At 40.2% G+C, this 21,673-nt stretch overlaps 1 protein-coding gene across 1 annotated transcript; it reads right to left on the bottom strand.

Moving 5' to 3' along the window:
• Positions 1-1,277: 1,277 nt before the first annotated feature.
• On the bottom strand, positions 1,278-16,538 carry LOC101158057 (protein canopy homolog 3-like). Its single transcript, XM_004079643.4, has 6 exons — positions 16,269-16,538; positions 15,083-15,209; positions 13,461-13,557; positions 4,170-4,292; positions 3,979-4,096; positions 1,278-3,901 (listed from the first exon to the last, which is right to left on the bottom strand). The coding sequence occupies exons 1-6, from the start codon at positions 16,375-16,377 to the stop codon at positions 3,612-3,614; spliced, it is 864 nt and encodes a 287-aa protein (XP_004079691.1). The 5' UTR covers positions 16,378-16,538; the 3' UTR covers positions 1,278-3,611.
• Positions 16,539-21,673: the final 5,135 nt, after the last annotated feature.

Raw genomic sequence — 21,673 nt, 5'->3', positions numbered from 1 at the left:
TGATTTGATATGTGAGTCTATTTTAAAACAAACTAGAGAAATTTAGTCAAGAACACGTCCATCTCTGCTTTTTAGGCCACTGTTTCACTCTTTAAAACGTTCTGCTTTGAGGATTTTAGCTTCACATGTTTTCAAATGTCTAAATATTTGAGTTCAATGTTGTAAAAATACACCAGAATATATATCAAAAAATGACTGCCAACAGAGGATTGTATGATGTATTTCTACTTCTAATGGAAACACTGATTTTTTCAGAACTGGTTTCATGTTACAGCAATAACCGAGGCTTCTAATCCATAGTTAACCCTTGTGCTATCTTAGATGACCCCACCCTTACATTGACGTGTTCTCCCTACCATGACAAAGGTGGATAAAGGTGGAAAGATTTCATGTAATCCACGGACACCAGTGAAGATCACAAATCATTGAAGAAAAAAGGTTCAGAGCACTGTCTAGTGGGTCTAGATGACCCAACTCCCAATGTGAAAGTGCCTAGGATAGCACAAGGGTTGAGAGCAGTGTCACTTTACTTATGTATAAAAATATAATAGTTGAAGATACAAAAATTTAGGACCTTCTTTACTCACCGTCTACAGTTTGATCTATACGTTTTCACATGGTGGAACTCAGCTATAAAGAATTCGTTACAAACAAATTTTACATTATTTCAATACATCAAGTAGTAATTTAAAAATTAGAAAACAATAAAGGAGTTATTCCCACTGTAAAGTCTTGAAAATTAGCCAAACATTTTTCCACCAAAAGTGTTTGAGATTCCATGTGGGCAACCATTTTGAAATGAGCAGGAAAAGCCGTTATACTGCCCCTAGTGGAAAGACGATAAACTACAGGGAAGGAATGGACCAAGTGGTTTTTTTAAATCGGTTTTTAAGAAATGTTTGGGTCATGACAATGAGATAGGGGTCTCAGAAATGTGCGTATTTAATATGATACCACTGGTTATATAGGATTAAATTATATATTGGAATTTAAATATGAATGTAATGCCATACACCCCCTATTAAGCTGGCAAATGATCAAAATTGGAGGCTCTTGTTACTTTTACTCAACAATAAATTAACACAGATTTTGGATTAAAAAAAATAATTTTTTAGACAGCCAGTATTAAGATTTTGGGAGATAAAGAAAAGGGTTTAATGACAACCTTCACCAAATGTAAATTTCAGTATGAAACAAATGTTATTTTTTTAAAGAATTACACAACCTTTTATAACTAAATTGTTTATGCAAAAACAAAACAAAAAAACCCTACAGAGTACAGATTAAAAGACTTTAATAAAAAAGCAATCAATAGTTTTAGGAATACAAACCCAAAAAGCCAAACAAAATCATCAAAAACAAAACCAGAATAATAAATGACAACAGACGTCCACACAAAAGGGGAATCTCTAATAAACATTTGATTTTTTAGGATTTTTTGTATTTTGACAAAATACAAAAGGATAAAAGCAACAACAACTCAATAACACGTGAAAAGACAACAAAGAACTTCATCAACCATACAGAAATGCAAATCTTCTGTTAAAATCTTAACAGCGTGAAAGTTTGTGATAACCGTCTGACATTATGACATAAAAACCTCACTAAACATCAATGTATAGGAAAATACCTCCCTTTGGACGTGAAGGTTGAGTTCAAGTATCCATTGTTTCAAAGGACAAACATTCGTCGTTGTTATTCCAGGAAAGATCTCTTTCTTCGGAAACATGCCATGAGTTTAAATGAGGGTTCATGTGAGGTCACTCAAAAACCAATCACCAGTTCTCAGGTGAAACTTAGTTTGTAAGTCAATCAGTTTGAAAAAAGTTAGAAAAATGTTTACATTCAAAAAAACTGGAACGAGAACACTTTCAAGCATTGCCCGCGTCTGAGAACTGGACAGTGACCCCTCCCCCGTGGCGTTCCAAACAGGAAGTACCTGCTGGCTTCAAGAAAAGGGAAAAGATCCCATCAACTTCTATAGAGATGAATGGTTATTTCATTTGTCAGAACAACCACTCTTGCTCTAAAACCTTTTTTTTAACATGTTCTTGATAATCATCTGGTTCCAACAGGGTGTTCAGTTGGTGAAAAAATGGCGACTAAATTGACTTGATTTGGTTGGACCCGGAAGTAAACTCTCCAGTCAATGGTTTTATCAGGTATTTACAGAGAAATTCGCCTGTAACCACTGATGTGCCACGTATATCAACCTTTAAAGGAGACATGGCCAATAGAAACTGCTTCTTAAAACTATATAAGAACTTATTCAATCTGGTTCAGAAGACATACGGTGTGATATTTCGTCTAAGGTCATCAACTCGTTTTGCTCCGTACTCGGTTAAAAGGGCTCCAAACGAAACAGCAGGAACGTTTGTAGAAAAAGCTACTGATTGACATCGAGTCCTAATATGATAAAGACATTTTTCAGATGGTCTTAAGTCTCCTTTAGCTTGTCTCGTCATCTAAACCTTTAACACGCTGGTGACAGCAAAAGAAGACATGATATTTGAACAACTGTAACCTTTTGACCATTTTTGTAATTAACGAAATTCTAAAAAATTTGGATGTTTTACGTCTTCTTTAAAAGTTAGCTTGTATTCAGCACAAACCCGTCTTAAATCAATAGGATTCCTGCCACTAAACCCACATTTAACCGTTTAACAGCGCAGCGATAGCAAAATAACACACAATCTTTGAATTACTGTAACTCTTTGACCGTATACGAAAACAACATTTTAATTAATTCTGATGTTTTACGTCTTATTTAACCCTTGTGCTATCTTAGTTGACCCAACCCTTCCATTGACGTGTTCTCCCTACCATGACAAAGGTGGATAAAGGTGGAAAGATTTCATGTTATCCATAGACACCAGTGAAGATCAAAAATCATTCTAGAGATAGGTACCAGACTAGTGGGTCTAGATGACCCAACTCCCATGTTAAAGTGCCTAGGATAGCACAAGGGTTAAAACTTAGCTAACACTCGGCACAAATACGTTGCTCATCGTCATTTTTCCGGCCTCTAAAGCCACATTTAACCCTTTACCACGCTGGCGACAGCAAAATAACACACGATCTCTGAATTACTGTAACTCTTCTATCGCATTTGATACCAAAATTTTAATGAATTCTGATGTTTCTACGTCTTCTTTAAAAGTGAGCTTGTACTCAGCTCACGGCTGTCTCACATCCAGGTTTTCAGCCCCTGAAACCACATTTGACCCTTTAACTACCGTTGAACTACTGTAATTCTTTTATTGTTCACGCAATTAATGAAGTTCTTACGAATTCTGAAGCTGAGAAAAGTGTTTTTGGGCCGAATCAAAATCCTTTGGTTTACGTCAATCATGTAAACACTTTACCCCTGTTACTTGTTGCTACTTTTCTCTGCTTCAGAATCCGTTGGCTTCATTGTCATTTGTGTAGAAGAGTTGTGGTAATTCACAGAACGCCAACACTGGACCTGAAGCTCTTGTGGTTGAAGGATTGAAACTCTTCCAAACTAAGAGTAACAGCAGGGGTTCACTTAGTTTTTAACACTGAAAGCTGCTCAGACAGCAGGTCCTGTGTTGGAGAACTGAACCAGGTCCACCGAGCCAGCAGGGGGCTCACAGCTCCGTCTTCTGTCCAGAAAGAGGCGCCTGCGGCTGGATCTCCTCGTCTGAAGTCGCCCCTTCATTCGTCTTATCCAAGGGAGCTTTGCTCCTTTTCTTCTTATTCGTCTTCTTCTCTTTCTTCTTCTTGGAAGTCTTCTCTGCGTCCGAGTCCGCCCCGTCGCCTCCTTCCTCTTTGTTTTTGCCCTTCTTCCCTCCTTTCTTCTTCTTTTTCTTCTTCTTGTCTTCTGCTATGGCGGCTTGGTCTCCCTTCTTCTTTGCAGTCCAATTCTCATTTAAGCAGTCTAAATGCGAAAAACGCAACATTTAGTTTCAATAAAAAGGAAATGAGCCGCAGGAAGGACTTAAACGGATAAACTACCTTTGTCCTGTCCTTTCAGGACATGTTTCTCACACAAGAACGTTGTCAGGTCCTCCTCCTGGCTTCCTTTGTACCAGTCCTCGATCACCTCCTCATACTGTTCTATCATCACGTCACACTGACACACAAACACAGGTCAATAACCGTTTACACAAAAGGTGCTGGCTGAACTCCGGGGATAGGGAAATCACCTGTTTTTTGAGGTCTGCGACTTCTGCGGAGGTCTCGTTCCACAGCTCGTAGGGGATGTCCATCACCACCTTCACGCCTTTGTTCACCAGGCCGTGCAGCGTGGAGAAGGTCTCCGACATGCCCTGTTGAGACAGGAACACGGCACTGCGCTATGTTTCACGTCAGAGACGGACATCACTTTAGGTCCTAATATAGCACCTGTGCTTACAGGTGGATGTGGACCGTCTGCGGGCGAAGAATGGGCAAACCTGTCCAAGACTTGCAGGTGTCCCGTACGAGGTAACAAGGTCGTTGACCGCTCGGTGAGCCCGGCGAGTGAAAATGATGCACTGTTTTTTTTTTCTACGGACATGCCCCAGACGACAGGTCGTAGTGAAGACTTACACAACGGTATGAGGGGCCGTATAAGACATTATTTATTCTGAACCATTCACATTCATACATTCTTGCTCTCACAGTCATATATACTCTCTTTCGCATACATATATTCTCACTTGCACATCCATATATTCTCTCTCTCGCATGCATATATATTCTCTTACGCATTCATATATTCTCACTTGCACATCCATATATTCTCTCTCTCGCATGCATATATATTACTTTACACATACATACATTCTCACTCTCATTGTCACTCTTAAAAAAGAATGTATGTATGTGAAAGACAAGTATATATGAACGTGTGAGGAAGAGTTTATATGTGTGTGTGAGAGAGGAGTATGCATGAAACGGAAGTTACTTTGCATGAAAAGTAAGGCACTTTGAATGAAAAGGAAGGCACTTTGAATGAAACGGAAGGCAGATGATTTCTCGTGCTCTGATTGGACGAGAGGCCGCCACCTCCCATTTTGAACACACTCTAAACCCTATCACTTGTACTGACTCATAACTATTAAGGTTACACAACTTAAATGTCATTTTGTAGTTGATTCAACTATAAAGTATTAAGCTCTATCAAGATTTTTTCAAATTTAACTTAACAGTGCTAAATATTTTAAAGCTTATTTGTATCTGGCACTCAAAAATTTTAAGATCCGTGAAGTAGCGTCATGACGTCATCACGTACTGGTGGGAGGGTCTTTCGTTTTCTCTACGTTAGCTCAGGTGGCCATGTTGGATTTGCCGAATGCGAGTATGCGACGTTTGAAATTGAAAGTCGAGCATTTTATTATTCTGCAAAGCGTTGCGATTTCGTCCCGCTTCAAGACGCCCCAACCTCGGGTTTTTTTTTCATCCGCTTCATCGCTGATGGTGCCGTCTTGTCTTCAGCCCTGATTTAATTTGGTAAGTATCGTTCATGGTTTATGAATGAATGCTTTAAAAATGCTCTTATACTACCGTAAATGTGGTTTACTGTTGTTTAAACATATGTGTGTTATGATTGTTTTAGAGATTAATGTGGAAATGTATACATGATTAGTTTGTCATAGCAGACGTATGGCGAGCCAAACCCAAAATGCATTTCTGCCCGTAAGTTACGACAGTGATGAGGTTTTTTTTTTTTCAGAGGTAGAAATGATCTGTTATGCTGCAATCACACTAAACGTGATCCGCGTGTGAAATTTGCGTTGGAGGCCTCTGTCTGTGGCTAAAGTTTGCTGCTGGACATTTGTCCAAAAATGTCACTCAAAGCCTCTAACGGTTGTGTGGGAGGAGCTACCGCCAACAGTTTTAAGCCTGGTTGCTACATGGAAGCATTGGGTTTTGAATGCAGCTTTAAGCTTTTATAAATCACTGATCTCCATTATAAAAAAGGTTTTTGTAAAAATAAATTAATCAACGTGCTCGTGTTGTGTTCAGGTACCGAACTACAGAGTGTTCAGTGTTTCACCTCCAGGCAGACGCCAAGGCCAGCCAGGTAACTTGTCTCAGTTATTTGTCTAGAGCTATTTTAAAAAAACAAAAAATGCAATAGGTTGTGTAGTGCAATAAATGTTTTTTGATCAGAATATAATTGAAACATTTTTTAACATTGAAAAATCTCTTTTGGACTTTTTCAGATACTGAACTTCAGAAAGTTCACCAGAAAGTCACCATTTCACCAGAAAAGAGGTGTCAGTGGGTGAGTTTTATACTTATTTAATACATTCATCCTGAACTATTACCATTATTAGATTTATACGGCAGCATGGAAACATTTATGCACATTTTAACTAGCCAAAGGTCTAAATAGAGTTGAAATTATTTACAATTTAACTAAACATATTTAGATTGCAGGCTGAAGGTGGCACAATGGAATGGAGGTGCAAGTTGTGTTCTGTTACTTTGGCACTATGCAGTACTACATATAATACTGCAGTACTACATAGCCAATATTCCAAAGTGTTTCCACTGCCATGTATGTGGAGACACTTTGGAATATTGTCATGTCTTTATGACAGTATATTACAATAATAAAATGATGTTGCATTAGCACCATTCCATCATTTGAAACCATGAAAACTCATCTGTCAAGATCTGAAATGGATTTATGTAGAGTAGATGCAGTCAGAGGAAATTGTGCAGTTTTTACATGTTTGTGTAACTTAAAGCTGCCCTTTTCTGAGACTAAGTCCACCAAAACAGACAGGAACTGGCCAGCTTGGTTAGGATTTATGACCTCCAGGTGAATTTCTAATGTGCATAATTCAAAAACGGATAACAAATCATTTGTAAACAGCTGTAAGAAGCCACGGTGTAACTTGCCTTCAAATGACTTTGGGTCTTTGACCTGAAGTGGATCATGACATAAACACTGTATTGTCCTCTTACTAGAAATAGACATCTAGAAAAGGTATCATTTTATTATTTCTTAAAGTTCCTTAAATAAATATTGGAAGTGTTTGCTCTGCATTTGCTTCAAAGGTAATGGATATTTCTTTTTATTCTTTTAGGACCAGCGTGACGTGAACATGAGACGGGCACTTGTCCTCCATGCACTTCCTGTTTATCTGCATGAAGATGCCTCCAACTTCTTCAAGACCTGTACAGTAAGTGCACACGACTCCCTGTCAATGGTTTTCACTAATCCTTTAATATTGATTGAGATTTTATTGAGTGACATAATAAATAGGGCAATTGTTTGTAGTTTGTAAACTGAGTGATATTTTTAAATGGTTTTAAAACTGAGACGGAAGATGAAAGGCGAACATCAGGGACTCCTGATTGGAAGGAGTGGGAACATTTTCGTTTACCTTTTTCTGCTCCTGATCCATCATTATTTGAATAAAGAAAAATGAAGCTTTAGTCTTAAATTATTTTATAAATGTCCTCCTTCAGAAAAATGCTAAAGAACTTTTTAAAAACACAATTTTAATTGGAGTTGGTCCCTAAAACATCATAGCCAGTTGATTAAAAGCTAACAGAATGTTAGCATGAAAAGATTCCCATTGACAGATGGCAGGAATGTCAGTTTTGGACATTAGTGTGATGAATATCTTTGAGGGTCTGAACTCATCTGTGTTTTTTGTTTTGTATTTTCCAGAATACCAGACCTCACAGACACTGCTGTGGGTATCTTCTCAGTTGTCGTGGTGACGCTCCGGATGCTGCCGTCAGTGGTCCCACACATCTGGCTGACTGATCTCTTTTAACTCTTCGGGGACATCTATGCTCTGGACCTACAGCACCCCAAAAAACTTGAACTTGCCTTCATATTTATTCAGAATGCTGTCTTGAGCCTTGAGGACAGCAAACCACTGAAAGGACCTTTATTGACGCTGAAGAATGTTTCGTTGAGTGAGTCTTCCAGAATGGACTATTTGTTGGTTTAAGTGTTATGTAACTAATGTGTTTTGTTGTGATCATTTGCTTTTTCTGCCGTACAATACAAAACCAACTCTTTTTGTCAATATGTTGTGTGGCACTCTTATAATGCAGTTTTATTGCACTTATTGTTTCTTCATCCTCTTGATATTTGTGCTTTTTTTTAAAGAGCAATTAAAAAAAGTGTATTAAGCAATCATTATTGTGTGGCCTTCACGTTTGATGGTTTTTATCAATGTTAGCCTTTAAAATGTAGTGGGGCAGTATCAATATCTCTGTTTAGAATACATTTTAAGCTGAAGAATTTTAAATATTTTCAATGCTACACATTTAATGAGTTAAAGAATTTATAAAGCATTTGAGTGAATTTTACATATTTTATGAGTTGAGTAATATAAAAATATAGTTAGTTAAAGCGTTTTTTAGTTGGAAAATATTAAAAACTTTAAGTAAATAATCTCTCTTTTATAAGTTGAGGAATCTTAATATTTTTTATATGAAATAATACAAATGTAAGCCAACTGACAATATGAATTTTAATAAATGTTAACTTAAAAGTTTTAATAATATAACTTAACTGTTGCGTAATCTGTTACAAAATAATTTTTAAGTTCAGTCAACTCGCTAGGGATTACAGTGCAGACGCTAACATGAACAAGCAAGAAATCCCAAATTAACAGACTTGTGTTGTGGAAAGGTATGTTTTTCAGCTAGCAGTAATAATCAAAGTATCCGTTCTCTGTTTCAAAATGAGATTGCCACAAAACCGTATGTTATCTCATACTGGAACAGCTTTGGATGTAGAATTCAGTGGGAAAAGGTTTGGACCCTGCCACAAAAGTATTTCATCACCAATAAAATCAGAGAAATTTCTTTCAAAATTCTTCACAAATTTTATCCAGTGAAACATTTCTTTACTAAGTTTAAAAAAGATCTGGACATAAACTGTTCATTCTGTCATTCCTCACCAGAAACTGTGCCTCATCTTTTTTGGTTTTGCTCTTTCACTCAACTATTTTGGAAAGATGTGATACATTTTATAAGAACTCATCTATGTGAAGATTATAGATTATTTTACGAGCATATTATTTTTGGATATTTTACACAAGAAAGACTTAATGCAGAAAAAATATATGTAGTTAATTTACTTATAATTATGGCTAAATACTTTATACACAAGTGTAAATATGCCAACAAAAAAAACGTGTTTTATGTTTTTCAGAAAGAAATGGTTTTGTATGTGAACAGTATTAAATCTTCCACTAACAAAAAAGCTGTCAGAACAGTTGAAACATGGTCTCTCCTGAAACTTTAACAGATTCCTTTGCCTTATTATTTTTGTTTTCTTTTTGCATAACCTGTTTTACATGGTTATCATTATGTTTTTTTGTTCATTCTCATGGCGAACGTGAAGATTGTATTTTGCACACAGTGGAGTTTTGTGTTTGGTATTTTGTATGTGCAAGATATTGTTAATAAAGTTTCTTTTTTAAAAAAAACGAACCGGCAAGAAGTAGCCACGGGGGTCCTGCAGCCATCGGAACCTTAACAAATATTTCATCTCCACCTCACCGTTGCCTTTTTTAAGAAATGACAGCTGGTTTTCCCACATTTATATGTAGTTATGGATCGAAAACAAGAGGAATTTGTTTTAATGTAAATGCGTGTTCCAGCGTCTACAGGAAGTGTCGCCCATAATTCACGCAAAGGCTCATGGGGGCTAGGAATAAGGTGGATACGGATTTTCTGTTTCGGTGGCACTTCTATTACCATTATTGGTATTTGAGACATTCCTTTGTGTCTCTAGAGATGCAGACAGATTTGTGACCACTTGAGGTGAAGATAAAATATTTCTTAAGGTTCCGATGGCCTTCTTATTGGTTCGTGTTAGCGTCTGTTCAAAATGGGAGGTGGCGGCCTCTCGTCCAATCAGAGCACGAGAAATCATCTGCCTTCCGTTTCATTCAAAGTGCCTTCCTTTTCATTCAAAGTGCCTTCCTTTTCATGCAAAGTAACTTCCGTTTCATGCATACTCCTCTCTCACACACATATAAACTCTTCCTCACACGTTCATATATACTTGTCTTTCACATACATACATTCTTTTTTAAGAGTGACAATGAGAGTGAGAATGTATGTATGTGTAAAGTAATATATATGCATGCGAGAGAGAGAATATATGGATGTGCAAGTGAGAATATATGAATGCGTAAGAGAGTATATATGACTGTGAGAGCAAGAATGTATGAATGTGAGAGAGAATATATGGATGCGTAAGAGAATATATGTATGCGAAAGAGAGTATATATGACTGTGAGAGCAAGAATGTATGAATGTGAATGGTTCAGAATAAATAATGTCTTATACGGCCCCTCATACAACGGGCTGGAACGCTTTAACCTCCTGGCGTTTACACTGGACGGTACCGACCCGACACTAGCGCATGAACTCACGGTTTTGGAAAAGGCTTGGTGAGAAATGTGGAAGTGGTGCAAAACTGGTGAATCTTGCTGCAGGCTCTTTCTTTCACAGCTCGATCCCACCTTATGAAACACTTGGTGTCGTATTATCCCTTGTGCTATCTTGGGATAGCAACTCCTAACATTGGGAGTTGGGTCATCTTGACCCACTAGATAGTGTTCTAAACCTTTTTTCTTCAATGATTTGTGATCTCCACTGGTGTCCATGGATTACATGAAATCTTTCCACCTTTATCCACCTTTGTCATGGTAGGAAGAACACGCCAATGTAAGGTTGGGGTCATCTGGACCCCACAAGTTAGCACAAGGGTTATTCTGTCCGGGGACAAACTGCGGGTATTAATATGACTCCTCTCAAAGAGTTGGTACTTTTGTGAATTAAAAGGGACGCCATGTATATGTCTCTACCAAATGCTAGTCCCTGACTGCTCGGAGATCAACTCGTTTCCTTCCAACGCGGGTTCAATAGCCGCACATTTTGCACAAAATGGTCGTAGAAACTTGTGTAGAGACGGAGTCATATACTTTTGGCCAGGCACGAACCGCAGTTATGGATTTCATCTCCGTAATACAATAAAACGGTTGACACTTCTAGGAGAGATGCTAATCCTACTCCCTGATCGGTCAAAGTTCAGCCAGTTCAACTTTTGACGTGAGCTCAACCGTCATGCGTTTTGTACAAACCTAAAACTTGCGTAGCGACTTTTGAGCGCGCACGCATAGTCGGAACGCATAGTCTTGCATTCACAAAGACTTTTTTTGAAAGCGGTCGCGTTTCCAAGCCCAGTGTGAACGCAGCATCAAACTACACGTAAGGTTAAGTGAGGGTGAAGTAGGTGAGAAGTGGGCGTGTCGTACGGATATTGATATGGTTGACATCCACCCAACTGTAACTGATCTGACTCGGTAGAAGCAAGCCTGTGATTGGACAAAGAAAGGCAGAGCCAGTAGAGACTCAACAGGCAGACAAACGTTTGTCAGGAACCGAATATTTACTTCCTGTTGGATTTTATATTTTCTCACCACCAAAATCTTTTTATTTTTTATTTTTTTTTATCTGTGGTTCTGAGCCGACACTACCGTTACCCTCAGTACTAGATTTACTTTTTTTTAGCTGTATCTTTAAAATCTCTATTTGCCCCCCTTTGACTGACTTCATCCCAACGTCTTTTACTCCAACTCTCTCATGGATCTGCAACCTTTAACACTAAAAGAGACATTTAGTTCAGGTCAGACCGAAACCCCGCGAGGACCTCAAAGTCCCACTTTTTTTTTTAGAAAAATTCACTTGGATATTTTTGTGGTCATAAAGCCATTCATTAGAAGAGTAGCTCTTAAATATTTATAATAATTGGATTGGAATGGTTTTATATTTTTCTTTACATAATTTCCTTTTATTTTACCTTTGATTAGACCAAATACAAGTCCCCTTCAAAATAAAATACACCCTCCTGATGCAGCAGATTTTTTGAGTGGGTCCTTGAAGCGCTGCACGCGCAGTGGCGCCCTGCTGTAACCTACAGAGCTGCGTCCGCTAGCCTACGCGTTTCCGCTCGCCCAGCATCCTGGCGTGTGGGTTGGCCACCTGACCGCCACTGCAGGAACGCCAGAATAAAAGCGCGACGGCTGGCACATTCCGGCGATTACTGGGATTTCTGAAGGAATGGATGAAAAGTGGCCCCGGCTCACCAAAACACATGTGAGGCGTGTGAACATCTGCAGACTCTGGCTAAGTTCACACTGCAGGCTGAAACGACCCAATTCCGAATTTTTTGCCCCTAAGCGGCCCAATTCCGATCTTTTCATGACAGTCTGAATGACACAGATCCGATCTTTTCAATTGCGACCCAGGCCCCGTGGGTTTGCCGTCCTGATTCCGAATTGTAGCCGTTCTTTTCAATTGCGACCGCCGTCTGACCGGCCAGGCGACTTGATTCCGAACCGTACGCCATCGACACGCAACAAACGTCATCATTTTGCGTTGAAGTAGGCGTGAACGAGAACGTAAACATTAACCATGGTGGACGATGCTGCTGAGACCAGTCAGTGGAAGGGAAGCGAGATCCCCGATTGGATTAATATTTGGGCTGATCGCTCTTTTCAGGCCAAACTCCAGGGCTCTGATCGCAACTGGGCGGTTTTTGAAAAATTTTCCAGATAAATGGCAGAGCGTGATGTTGAACCTTTCCCGCGATAACTTTTTTTTCTTTCTCCCCTTTGACCGTGCTCAAGCGCAGGGGACCCGAGGCGGATCCTCCTCCTCCTCCCTGTTCTGATCCTTAGATTCTCCAGAACGGGTTAATAAAGAGTCCATAGCATTTATTCTGGGGGAAACCTTCTTTTATTACCGTCCTCCGTAACACACAACATGAATGCGCACCCACACTGCCCCCCCCCCCCCTATTCTCTATCGTGGCACGCGCTTGCACACACACACACACACACACACACACACACACGCGGGCGCGCGGGCCCAACACATACACATTTCCTTTCCACAACAGTGGGTCCAGACGATCCCGACTCCAATGCCTTCTTAAAATGAGAAGATTGTAATTGTGCTGCTCCTTCATGAAAATAAATTTAATATTACAAAAAGAGCTCCGCTTTTGACAACACTGTTGTTGAAATCCATTGTTAAGGTTTGCTACGCAAACAACAAGTGACGTCGTTCACCGTTGAGTATTCTTCTGGCTTCTGCGCATGCGGGTCTCGTTTGGGTCGTGTCACGGTCACACTGGAGATCACAAAAGTTCGGATTTACTTGGAAATGTGAACGGTCTAGCAAACAATTCGGATTTTTTCAAAAAATCCGAATTGGGCATTAAGCCCTGCAGTGTGAACGTAGCCTCTGACAAATGCTGCCAGAACACCTAGAAAGTCTTTTTTTTTCAGGACCAAGTCATTGTTTTTCCCCTAAACAGGCTATAGCTGATCGAACACACACGACGTCTCTGACTGCTGCAGCTTCAACGACGATTCGAGGCCTTGGAAGAGGTTTTATTCCCGACTCTGCTAAAGATAGCTGCGCAGGCAGGCAGGCAGGCGCATGCGCAGACTGACCTTGGCGAAGCGGTTGCTGCCGCTCCTCTCTTTGTGCAGGTTGTACTCCAGCAGCCTCTGACACACATTTTCGACGACCTCGATGAATCTCAGATCTCTGCGGAGAGACGCACAGGTTCAGGGCGCCGAGCGGCTTTTCAGAATAAAAGCGTTGGGCAGAAGCCCAGCAGCGGTTCCCCGATGTTCCAGCAGAAGAGTTTACGTTAAGCAGTTTCCAGCAAAGACGGGTTTTTATGACGTCTTCACGGGAACCCGGCTGCTGGCACTTCATCTTTAGCACAGACATGCTCAACGGAGAAAATGTTGGAAAAGAAAAGTTTGGAAGGGAAGAGGTGAAAATATTCCTCAAAACAAGATTCTGTTTCTGTTTTAGGCTGATGTTTCTCGTCAGAGCTGATTTGTGAGTTTCAGCTTCCTTCACTCAACAAAAAAAGAAAAAAAAAAAAGTATGTCAAACTTTGAAAGAGCCTTTAGTGAGTTAAATGTATTCTCTCAACTGTGAAGCACAGAGGTGGCCGCATCATAATAAGGGGTTTTAGCTGCACTTGAAATTAAATCTGATTTTTTTTTTATTACAGTCAACGGTACAGGTGACCTTTCACCCCTAACCTAAACAGGAAGTGCTACAAACCATTTAAAGACTGGAACACAACTGGGATCTAAACAAGTTCTGAAATAATCTCAAAACGGTTAACTTTTTTAATATATATATTTTTTTTGCTGTATTTTTCTTTCTCCGTTTTTTAAGCTGAAATTGCTTGAAATCAGTCGATCGAACAGAAAAACGTCAAAAATGTATTTTCTTTAGATTTAAAGAAAACTTCCATAAAATAAAATCTCAAATTGTGCAGAGTAAAAGTGACAAAATGAAAATCAGGAAAAAATTTACAACAGATAAAACAAATAAAACAAAAATCCAAGTTTATGAGCAGCTTAAATACAAGAAACTAAAAGAAAGATTTTGTGCCTGGCCAGTTAAGCTCTGCTGCTGCTGCTGCTCTACAGCTGCTGTTGCTGCTCTACAGCTGCTGCTGCTGCTCTACAGCTGCTGCTGCTGCTCTACAGCTGCTGCTGCTGCTCTACAGCTGCTGCTGCTGCTCTACAGCTGCTGCTCTACAGCTGCTGCTGCTGCTCTACAGCTGCTGCTCTACAGCTGCTGCTGCTGCTCTACAGCTGCTGCTCTACAGCTGCTGCTCTACAGCTGCTGCTCTACAGCTGCTGCTCTACAGCTGCTGCTCTACAGCTGCTGCTCTACAGCTGCTGCTCTACAGCTGCTGCTGCTGCTCTACAGCTGCTGCTCTACAGCTGCTGCTCTACAGCTGCTGCTCTACAGCTGCTGCTCTACAGCTGCTGCTCTACAGCTGCTGCTCTACAGCTGCTGCTCTGCTGCTGCTGCTGCTCTACAGCTGCTGCTGCTGCTCTACAGCTGCTGCTCTGCTGCTGCTGCTCTACAGCTGCTGCTCTACAGCTGCTGCTCTACAGCTGCTGCTCTACAGCTGCTGCTGCTGCTCTACAGCTGCTGCTGCTGCTCTACAGCTTCTTTTGAAAGCTCCTCAGGAGGATCCGAACCTCAGCAGGTTCCTGCTCCCCGCTGGCGCCGCTCGCCATCGTGCAACACTTACGACTTTACATATTTAATGGGCGGCGCTCCTTTCCCGTCGATGAAGTTGTATTTACTGTCGATGACCTCTTTGGTCTTCCCCGTCTCCTGGAACGCCGACTTCATCTCGATGCTGACGAACTTGCAGACTGAAAAAGGGAGGTGAGTTGTTTAAGAAATGAAAGCATGAAATGCAGCTCCACTCACACCTTTGTTTGTCCACCAGGACAACTAAACAAGACAAAGAAAACCCTGTTTTTTAGTTTAAGCAAACATATTTGATTCAATCCTTTATATCCCCTTAGATTCATAAAAAAATTACTCCTTTAAATTGGTTTAAATTATACTTGTTTAAATGCTAAATAGTTACAAAGTAAAATATTCCATCTGAGGTCATTTCAAGTCGTCATATTTTATTTTAATCTAAGCAAAAATACATTCTTTACTTCTTTAAATCCTCCCAGATGAATAAAATCAGTTCAATTGGCCTTTATTTTGAAAAATTCTATTTATGCGAATACCAAATATAATTGCAAATGAAAATATTCAACTGATTTGATTATGTTTTTGGTTTTTTTCTGTTCTCAGATTAGCTAGTTGGAATATTAAAGGTGGAGTTTCAAAATAAAATGATCCCTCTGGGGTCATCTCAGGTCATTGTTTTTATTTAGTTAAAGCAGAAATGTTGGTGTTTATTCCATCAAACCTCCTCAGATTGTCAGAAGACAAACCTTTAAATCAATCTTTATTAGCATAATTCTGCCAATGTAAAAGAGTTTCAAAATAAAATACAAAACCATTTCAAATATTTTATTTCTAGATTTTATGGCCATGCATATTTTATTTTTTAAATGAAAATGTAACTTGTTTAAAATCAATCAAACAAACAAACAGGTATTTCCCAAGACGCACGTGATTGTTTAGTTTGTTGACTTTTTAACACTTACTGGCATTTTATTTTGCACATTTTTGTCGTTTAACTTTTAGTGGAACCAAAGAAAAGTTCCTCCGGGAACCTAAACACGCCAACACGCGAGTCACGTGTCAAACTCCAGCGTTCAATCCATTTTTTTTTTAAATGTCTGGACAAAGTTGGGCCTATTTTCTGCAGAGCCGTTCTGCGGCATGCGGATTTCCTCCACAGTTATCGAGAACGTGGTGGGTCGTTGCTCCACACACGAAGGGGCCCGCTGCGTGGAAACGGTTACCTTCACATTTGTTGGGTAGATGAACCCACTCATCGTCTCCTCCATCCTTGGGCTTGGCCGCTCCAGCCGAAACAATCATCAAGATCGTTAAGTGCGCTGCTGAAATCATTCCGCCCGCCGAGTTAAAGCCTCTGTTCTCCTCTTAAAGTTCGTAAAACGTCAAATTCCTCCGCGGTCGAACCCAATTTTTGAGTTTCATCCCCTCCGAGGCTCCTCACAGGTGTTGAGGCTAACCTCACTCACTTCCGCCGTGGGCGTCACCCTGTCCCGCAAAGCTGACCAATCAAAGGCGAAGAAGTGGCAACTGCTCGACCAATTACAGCCAGAGAAATATCAAAGAGTAAAAACACACGAAGAGGTATCACTCTGAGCAAATTTTACATCACGGGCTTTGGTTTTAGTAGACTAGTTTAAATACCTGCTTAATCTTATAATAATAATAATAAAAAGAAGTTACTGTATAAAAATATTCAAAAAACTAGTTAATTATTTGTGGTTCAAGATAATTTAAAAACTAGTCAAGTTAATAACATCCAAATATAACTTTTATTAACCTAAATGCTGTGACAGTTTAAGCAATGTGATTTATTGTAAAATAAATAAATAATAAATTATTAAAAAAAAACTTTTTTTAAAAGCATTTTCATTCAAGAAAAGATCAGTATATAATCTATCATTATCATAAATTTTACTAATTTCCCCCGTTTTGGGGTTTTTCTATTCTATTCCATTTTATAAATACAAATTATGGGAGACAATTACACAGTGTCAAATATATTCTTTTTTTTATTATTTTTTTTTGCTAACACTTGTTTTTTTGAAAAAAAAAAAATTATCTTGATAAATCAACCACAGGTAAAAATATGTCCTGAATATATTTTTTCTTGTAGTCAGTGACTCATCTGTCTTCAAAACAATCTTTGAACAGAGTTTAAATTGGTGGTCTCTGCAGTTTACAAGTGTTTCCAGCAGAGGGAGCCAAACTCATTGTTAAACACCTGTTTTTGTACTTTATAAATTTTCTTTAAACAGTTAGACTTATGTAACCAAGTGGAACCTTACTATCATTCTGCTGCAGAAATTATAAAGATATATAAAAAAAACTGATTGATGTTTTACACATTCAACGGCACTTTTGATTAGTTAAGGTTCACTAGACTCTTTTTATTTAAGCCAAAAACATCTTCCAATATTTGCTGGTAAGTAGCTTAATTGGTAAAAGAATGATTGTAGTAAGTTTGGCAAATAACTTAACTACTCTGAGATTAAAGGAAAAAACAAACAAAAAAAAAACAAAAACAACTTTCCACCACACCAGGAAAAAATGAGCAACATTAAAGTGAATCATGACAGAGTGTGGGAGGCAAAAAAAATCCTGGATGACAGACATTGGGAACATCACAAGTCTATTTAAATGCCAATTTTTAATGTTAAAGAAAGTTTCAAATGTGTTAAAAAATGAGAGTAAAGTCCAATTTTGATAAAATATATATTTAAATTCCAGAGAACATCTCTGCAAACATTTCTGATCTGAAACGTCTTGTACGTCCTTTTTATTTTTATTTTTTAGCCGGTAAAGTTTATGTTCATCGGAAAAAATGTCTGCAGCTGCTTTAAATGTTATTTGTTCACTAGATTTCAATTAGGAACGATTAAAATGTGATTTAGATTTTGCCTTTACCCATATCCGTCAGAGTGGAAGATAATACATTTTACAACAATTTTGAAGTTGGCATCCGACCTTTGAGACAAAAACAACAAAAAAAGTTAACTTTTCAACACAAAATAATGAATGTGCAACACTTAATGCAACACTAGTATAAAGTTTTACTAACTTAAAATTAGCTTTGTGTTGATTTGCAACACTTTTTTTTGTCCTGTCCAGGAAATGAACACAGATTGCAGCTGAGTGTCTCTTGTGATGGACATGTTTACCTTTGGGGTTGTTTGTTACTCTTGGAGTCTGTTCATATAAACCCCCTTCTGTAACAGATGGGATCTTTATTGAGTTTTAGCCCCTCGGACAGGACGAGGTCCTCCTATCCCTACCCCCAGAAGCCAGAGCCACCCACCCACCCACCCGTCAGCCCCACCAAGACCTACAGGGGGAAAGAGACCGGCCACCTGGGGGGTAGGGTGGACACCAATGACTGGCAGGGCCCCGGGACGGCGAATGAGAGGACAGGGGCTCCAGTTGCTGAAAGCAACGATGGAACATTTTTGGGGTAGCGCAGTAACCCCAAGAACACGCCCCCCCAGCTCATACGTTATGGACTCCCCCACCGCACCGAAAGCTCTGGAGTACAGGGTCCCTCCGAACACCCCAACCGCCCCCGCACCGGCCGCCAGCCCATCCAACAGGGACCATCACCCTCTCAGTGTGTTTGTGTGTGCTCATATGCTAGGGGTGGGTGCAGTTAAAATTGGTGGAGTGGAGCAAAACGGAGGCCTTCGTCCTCTGATAACCGAAAGAGTCCCCCCAAAGGGCCCCGTGTGAAATGTGGGTCATCATGATCGATTTGTAGTGCATGTGGTAAAAAGAGGTGCATTTAAAGTTGGTGGTTACCTTCCCCATTAGTCCTTCTTATTTTCCCTTTAATTTCATTTGTTTATTCATTTGACATAATGTTGATTAAATACTACTTCAGTTGCTACTTACACGATTTCTTTCCATTTTTTTTCTACCCCACCACCCTTGCTGCCCTAGTAAGATGTTAGTGGAAAGAGGCATCATGGCCCCAGCAGGAACCCTGTCCTCCACACGCAGCAGGTCAAGCGGGCAGCGCGGCAGGGGTGCCATGGAGCTCACCAACCCCCATCTCCAGCCCCCTCCAGGGAGCAGAGCCAGGGTCCCCCACCCAGAGCAACCAGGACCCCAATGGGAACCCTGGTCCTTAGACGCCGGACCCCCAACCCCACCAGAAGAACCCCACTTACCACCAAGCAACTAGCAGCAAGGAGCCACCCCGCCACCCAAAACCCAGAGGCACAACCCCCCCACCACCACCACAGGCAAGGATCCGGCCCCGGCCGATGGGGCATCAGACCTTGGCCCTTACAACCCTAACCTAGACCAGACCACCGCATCCCCCACCAACCGGCCCAGAGGAGGGGCACACAAGCCACCCGCCCCGCTAGGTGGTGGGGCGCTACTTATGGCGGACCAGAGGGACGGAAGTTGTTCAATATCATGTTTGTTGGTGGTCTATGTGAACTCCATACTGATGGGGTCCAAAAGCAGATTCTGGAATTGATTAAAACTGATGCCGTTCTTACTCTTTCGGTAAACTAAGATTACTTTTTGAGCTACACATCGGGCGGTAAAAATAACAGATTTGGATCTTTTTTCTTTACTGATATCACCAAGCAGACAGAGAGAGGGAGACACTGCTACAGGGATGCCAAACCAGGTTGACAGATCTACACAAACCTTCTCCCAAAACTGTGAAACCGATGTGCAGAGGCACACGGCATTCATAGAACGGGTGTTACTATCACAGAAACCGCAGGAGTCTAAGTCTCTGAGACCCATCTTAAACATACATTGTCCCGTTTAGTGAGCCCTATGAAGAGTTTTCTACTCTATGAGCTGCAGAATGGGACGTTTGGTTAGTCTAAGGGTATTTGAACAAACTTATGAGCAGAAAGTAGCATCTGACCTAATACCCAGGTTGGCCTTGTAACTTTGCTTCCGGTGTTACTTGGGAACATTAATACTTTGGACAGAAGTTTAGATCTTCATAAATTCAAAAACCTATTCACTGAATCCAGTGGGGTCAAATTTATCTGATTCAATTTAAACCTTGTGCTTATTACTGATTTCAACTGTTGGTGGTTAAAGAAGTTGTTATTACTTATTACACAGATTTCCTTCCAATTTTCGAAAGAGAAAAAAGTTACATGTTCAATTTGTGTAAACCCCTTAGGTTGAGAAGTTAACCGTTTTCTTACTTATCAGAATGTCAGTCCTGTTTACTCAGTGTAGAATAATGAGTCATTTTAAGGCGTTAGGCAACACTTAATGGAACACTGTACTAGCATAAAGTGTTACTAACGTAATGTTGGTAAAGTTAGCTCTGGGCTGCAACACTTTCATTTTGTAAAGTATTCTTTTTTTTCCGTTTTAACTTGTTCTGTCCAACAGCTGAGCAAACAGATTACAGCTGAAGACCTTTTGTGTTGGACGGGTTTTACTGTCACAAAAAAAGGTTATAAAACTTCTAAAAACCACAGTGTAGATTTTGTTACTTTATTATTCTTTATTTATTTGTTACATTCAGTGTGTGTGGGGAGGGAGAGGGGAAGAAGAGGGGGGTGGAACAGAATAAAAGGGAGAGAGGTGAGAAAGTGGGGAATATTAACGCTGATTTGAATTAGTTATTATTTTAAGCTGTCACAATTATACCAGATCTGCTAAGACGACAAATATTACATCCTGAATTCTGACACGAAGATGAGCGGAAAATATGTGTCCATCAATACACTGTGGGTTAGGAGGAGGGATGAAGCAGACGGGGAGCAGTGTGCACGTGCACATGCACGTGGGGGTGGAGATACATGCATGCTGCCGAAGTGGACCGTAAGGGGAACCAGATCCTCCCCAGCCTGACCAGCCAGACCAGGAGAGGGGGGAGAGACCCCCAGGCCAGGAGCGCCCCACCCTACCTGGCGTAAAGTATTACTAAAGTTAGTAAAGTTAGCTTTGCATCGTTATGCAACACATTATACTAGAAAAGTGTTCTGAATGCAAAGTCTGTAAAGTTGGATTTGCGTTGTTATGCAAGACTTCACATTAGTTTTACCACGGTCTGAGTGAACTCTCAATTCTGATTGGCTGCTGGGTTTGCATTAAAAAGTGATCATGCACAGTGATAACCCCATGACTAAAAAAGAAGTTCCGGTAACGTAGCTTAAATCTTCTGTATCACTGCGCTGGCTCCTGTAAAACAAACTTTAGCTTCATCGTCGGGACAGAAACAAGCGGTAAAAGGTGAACTTTCTCTCTGAACTGATGTTTTTTTTAACCCATTGGGGCCATCAGCTTTCCTCTGCCGCTGTACTCGAGCCGGCTAAGGGGCGGTACCGTGACAACGCGCTGCACCACCTAACAGATATTACGTTTTTGTGTGAAAAAAGTGATCCAAACAGAGAAAATAACAAGAATAAAGTACTAAAAACTGATTTAACTTTTATTTCTTTAGAAAAAGACCAGGGTATAACCGGGTTAATAGCTTTCGAAATGTGCGTTAACAGAAGTAACGCACTTGGCGTCGGACGACAGGCTACCACAACGTGCGTTAATTTCTGATAATGCACACATTAACCCTAACTAATGCCTTAGTGAAGTAAAGTTAGTAAAGCCAACTGCCAAACGTGTTACATACTATTATTAAAATTTAGTAAAA

This window comes from Oryzias latipes, chromosome 18 (assembly GCF_002234675.1).
Source record: "Oryzias latipes chromosome 18, ASM223467v1".
NCBI classification, from domain to species: Eukaryota; Metazoa; Chordata; class Actinopteri; order Beloniformes; family Adrianichthyidae; genus Oryzias; species Oryzias latipes.
This window is presented reverse-complemented; position numbering and strand designations above follow the sequence as displayed.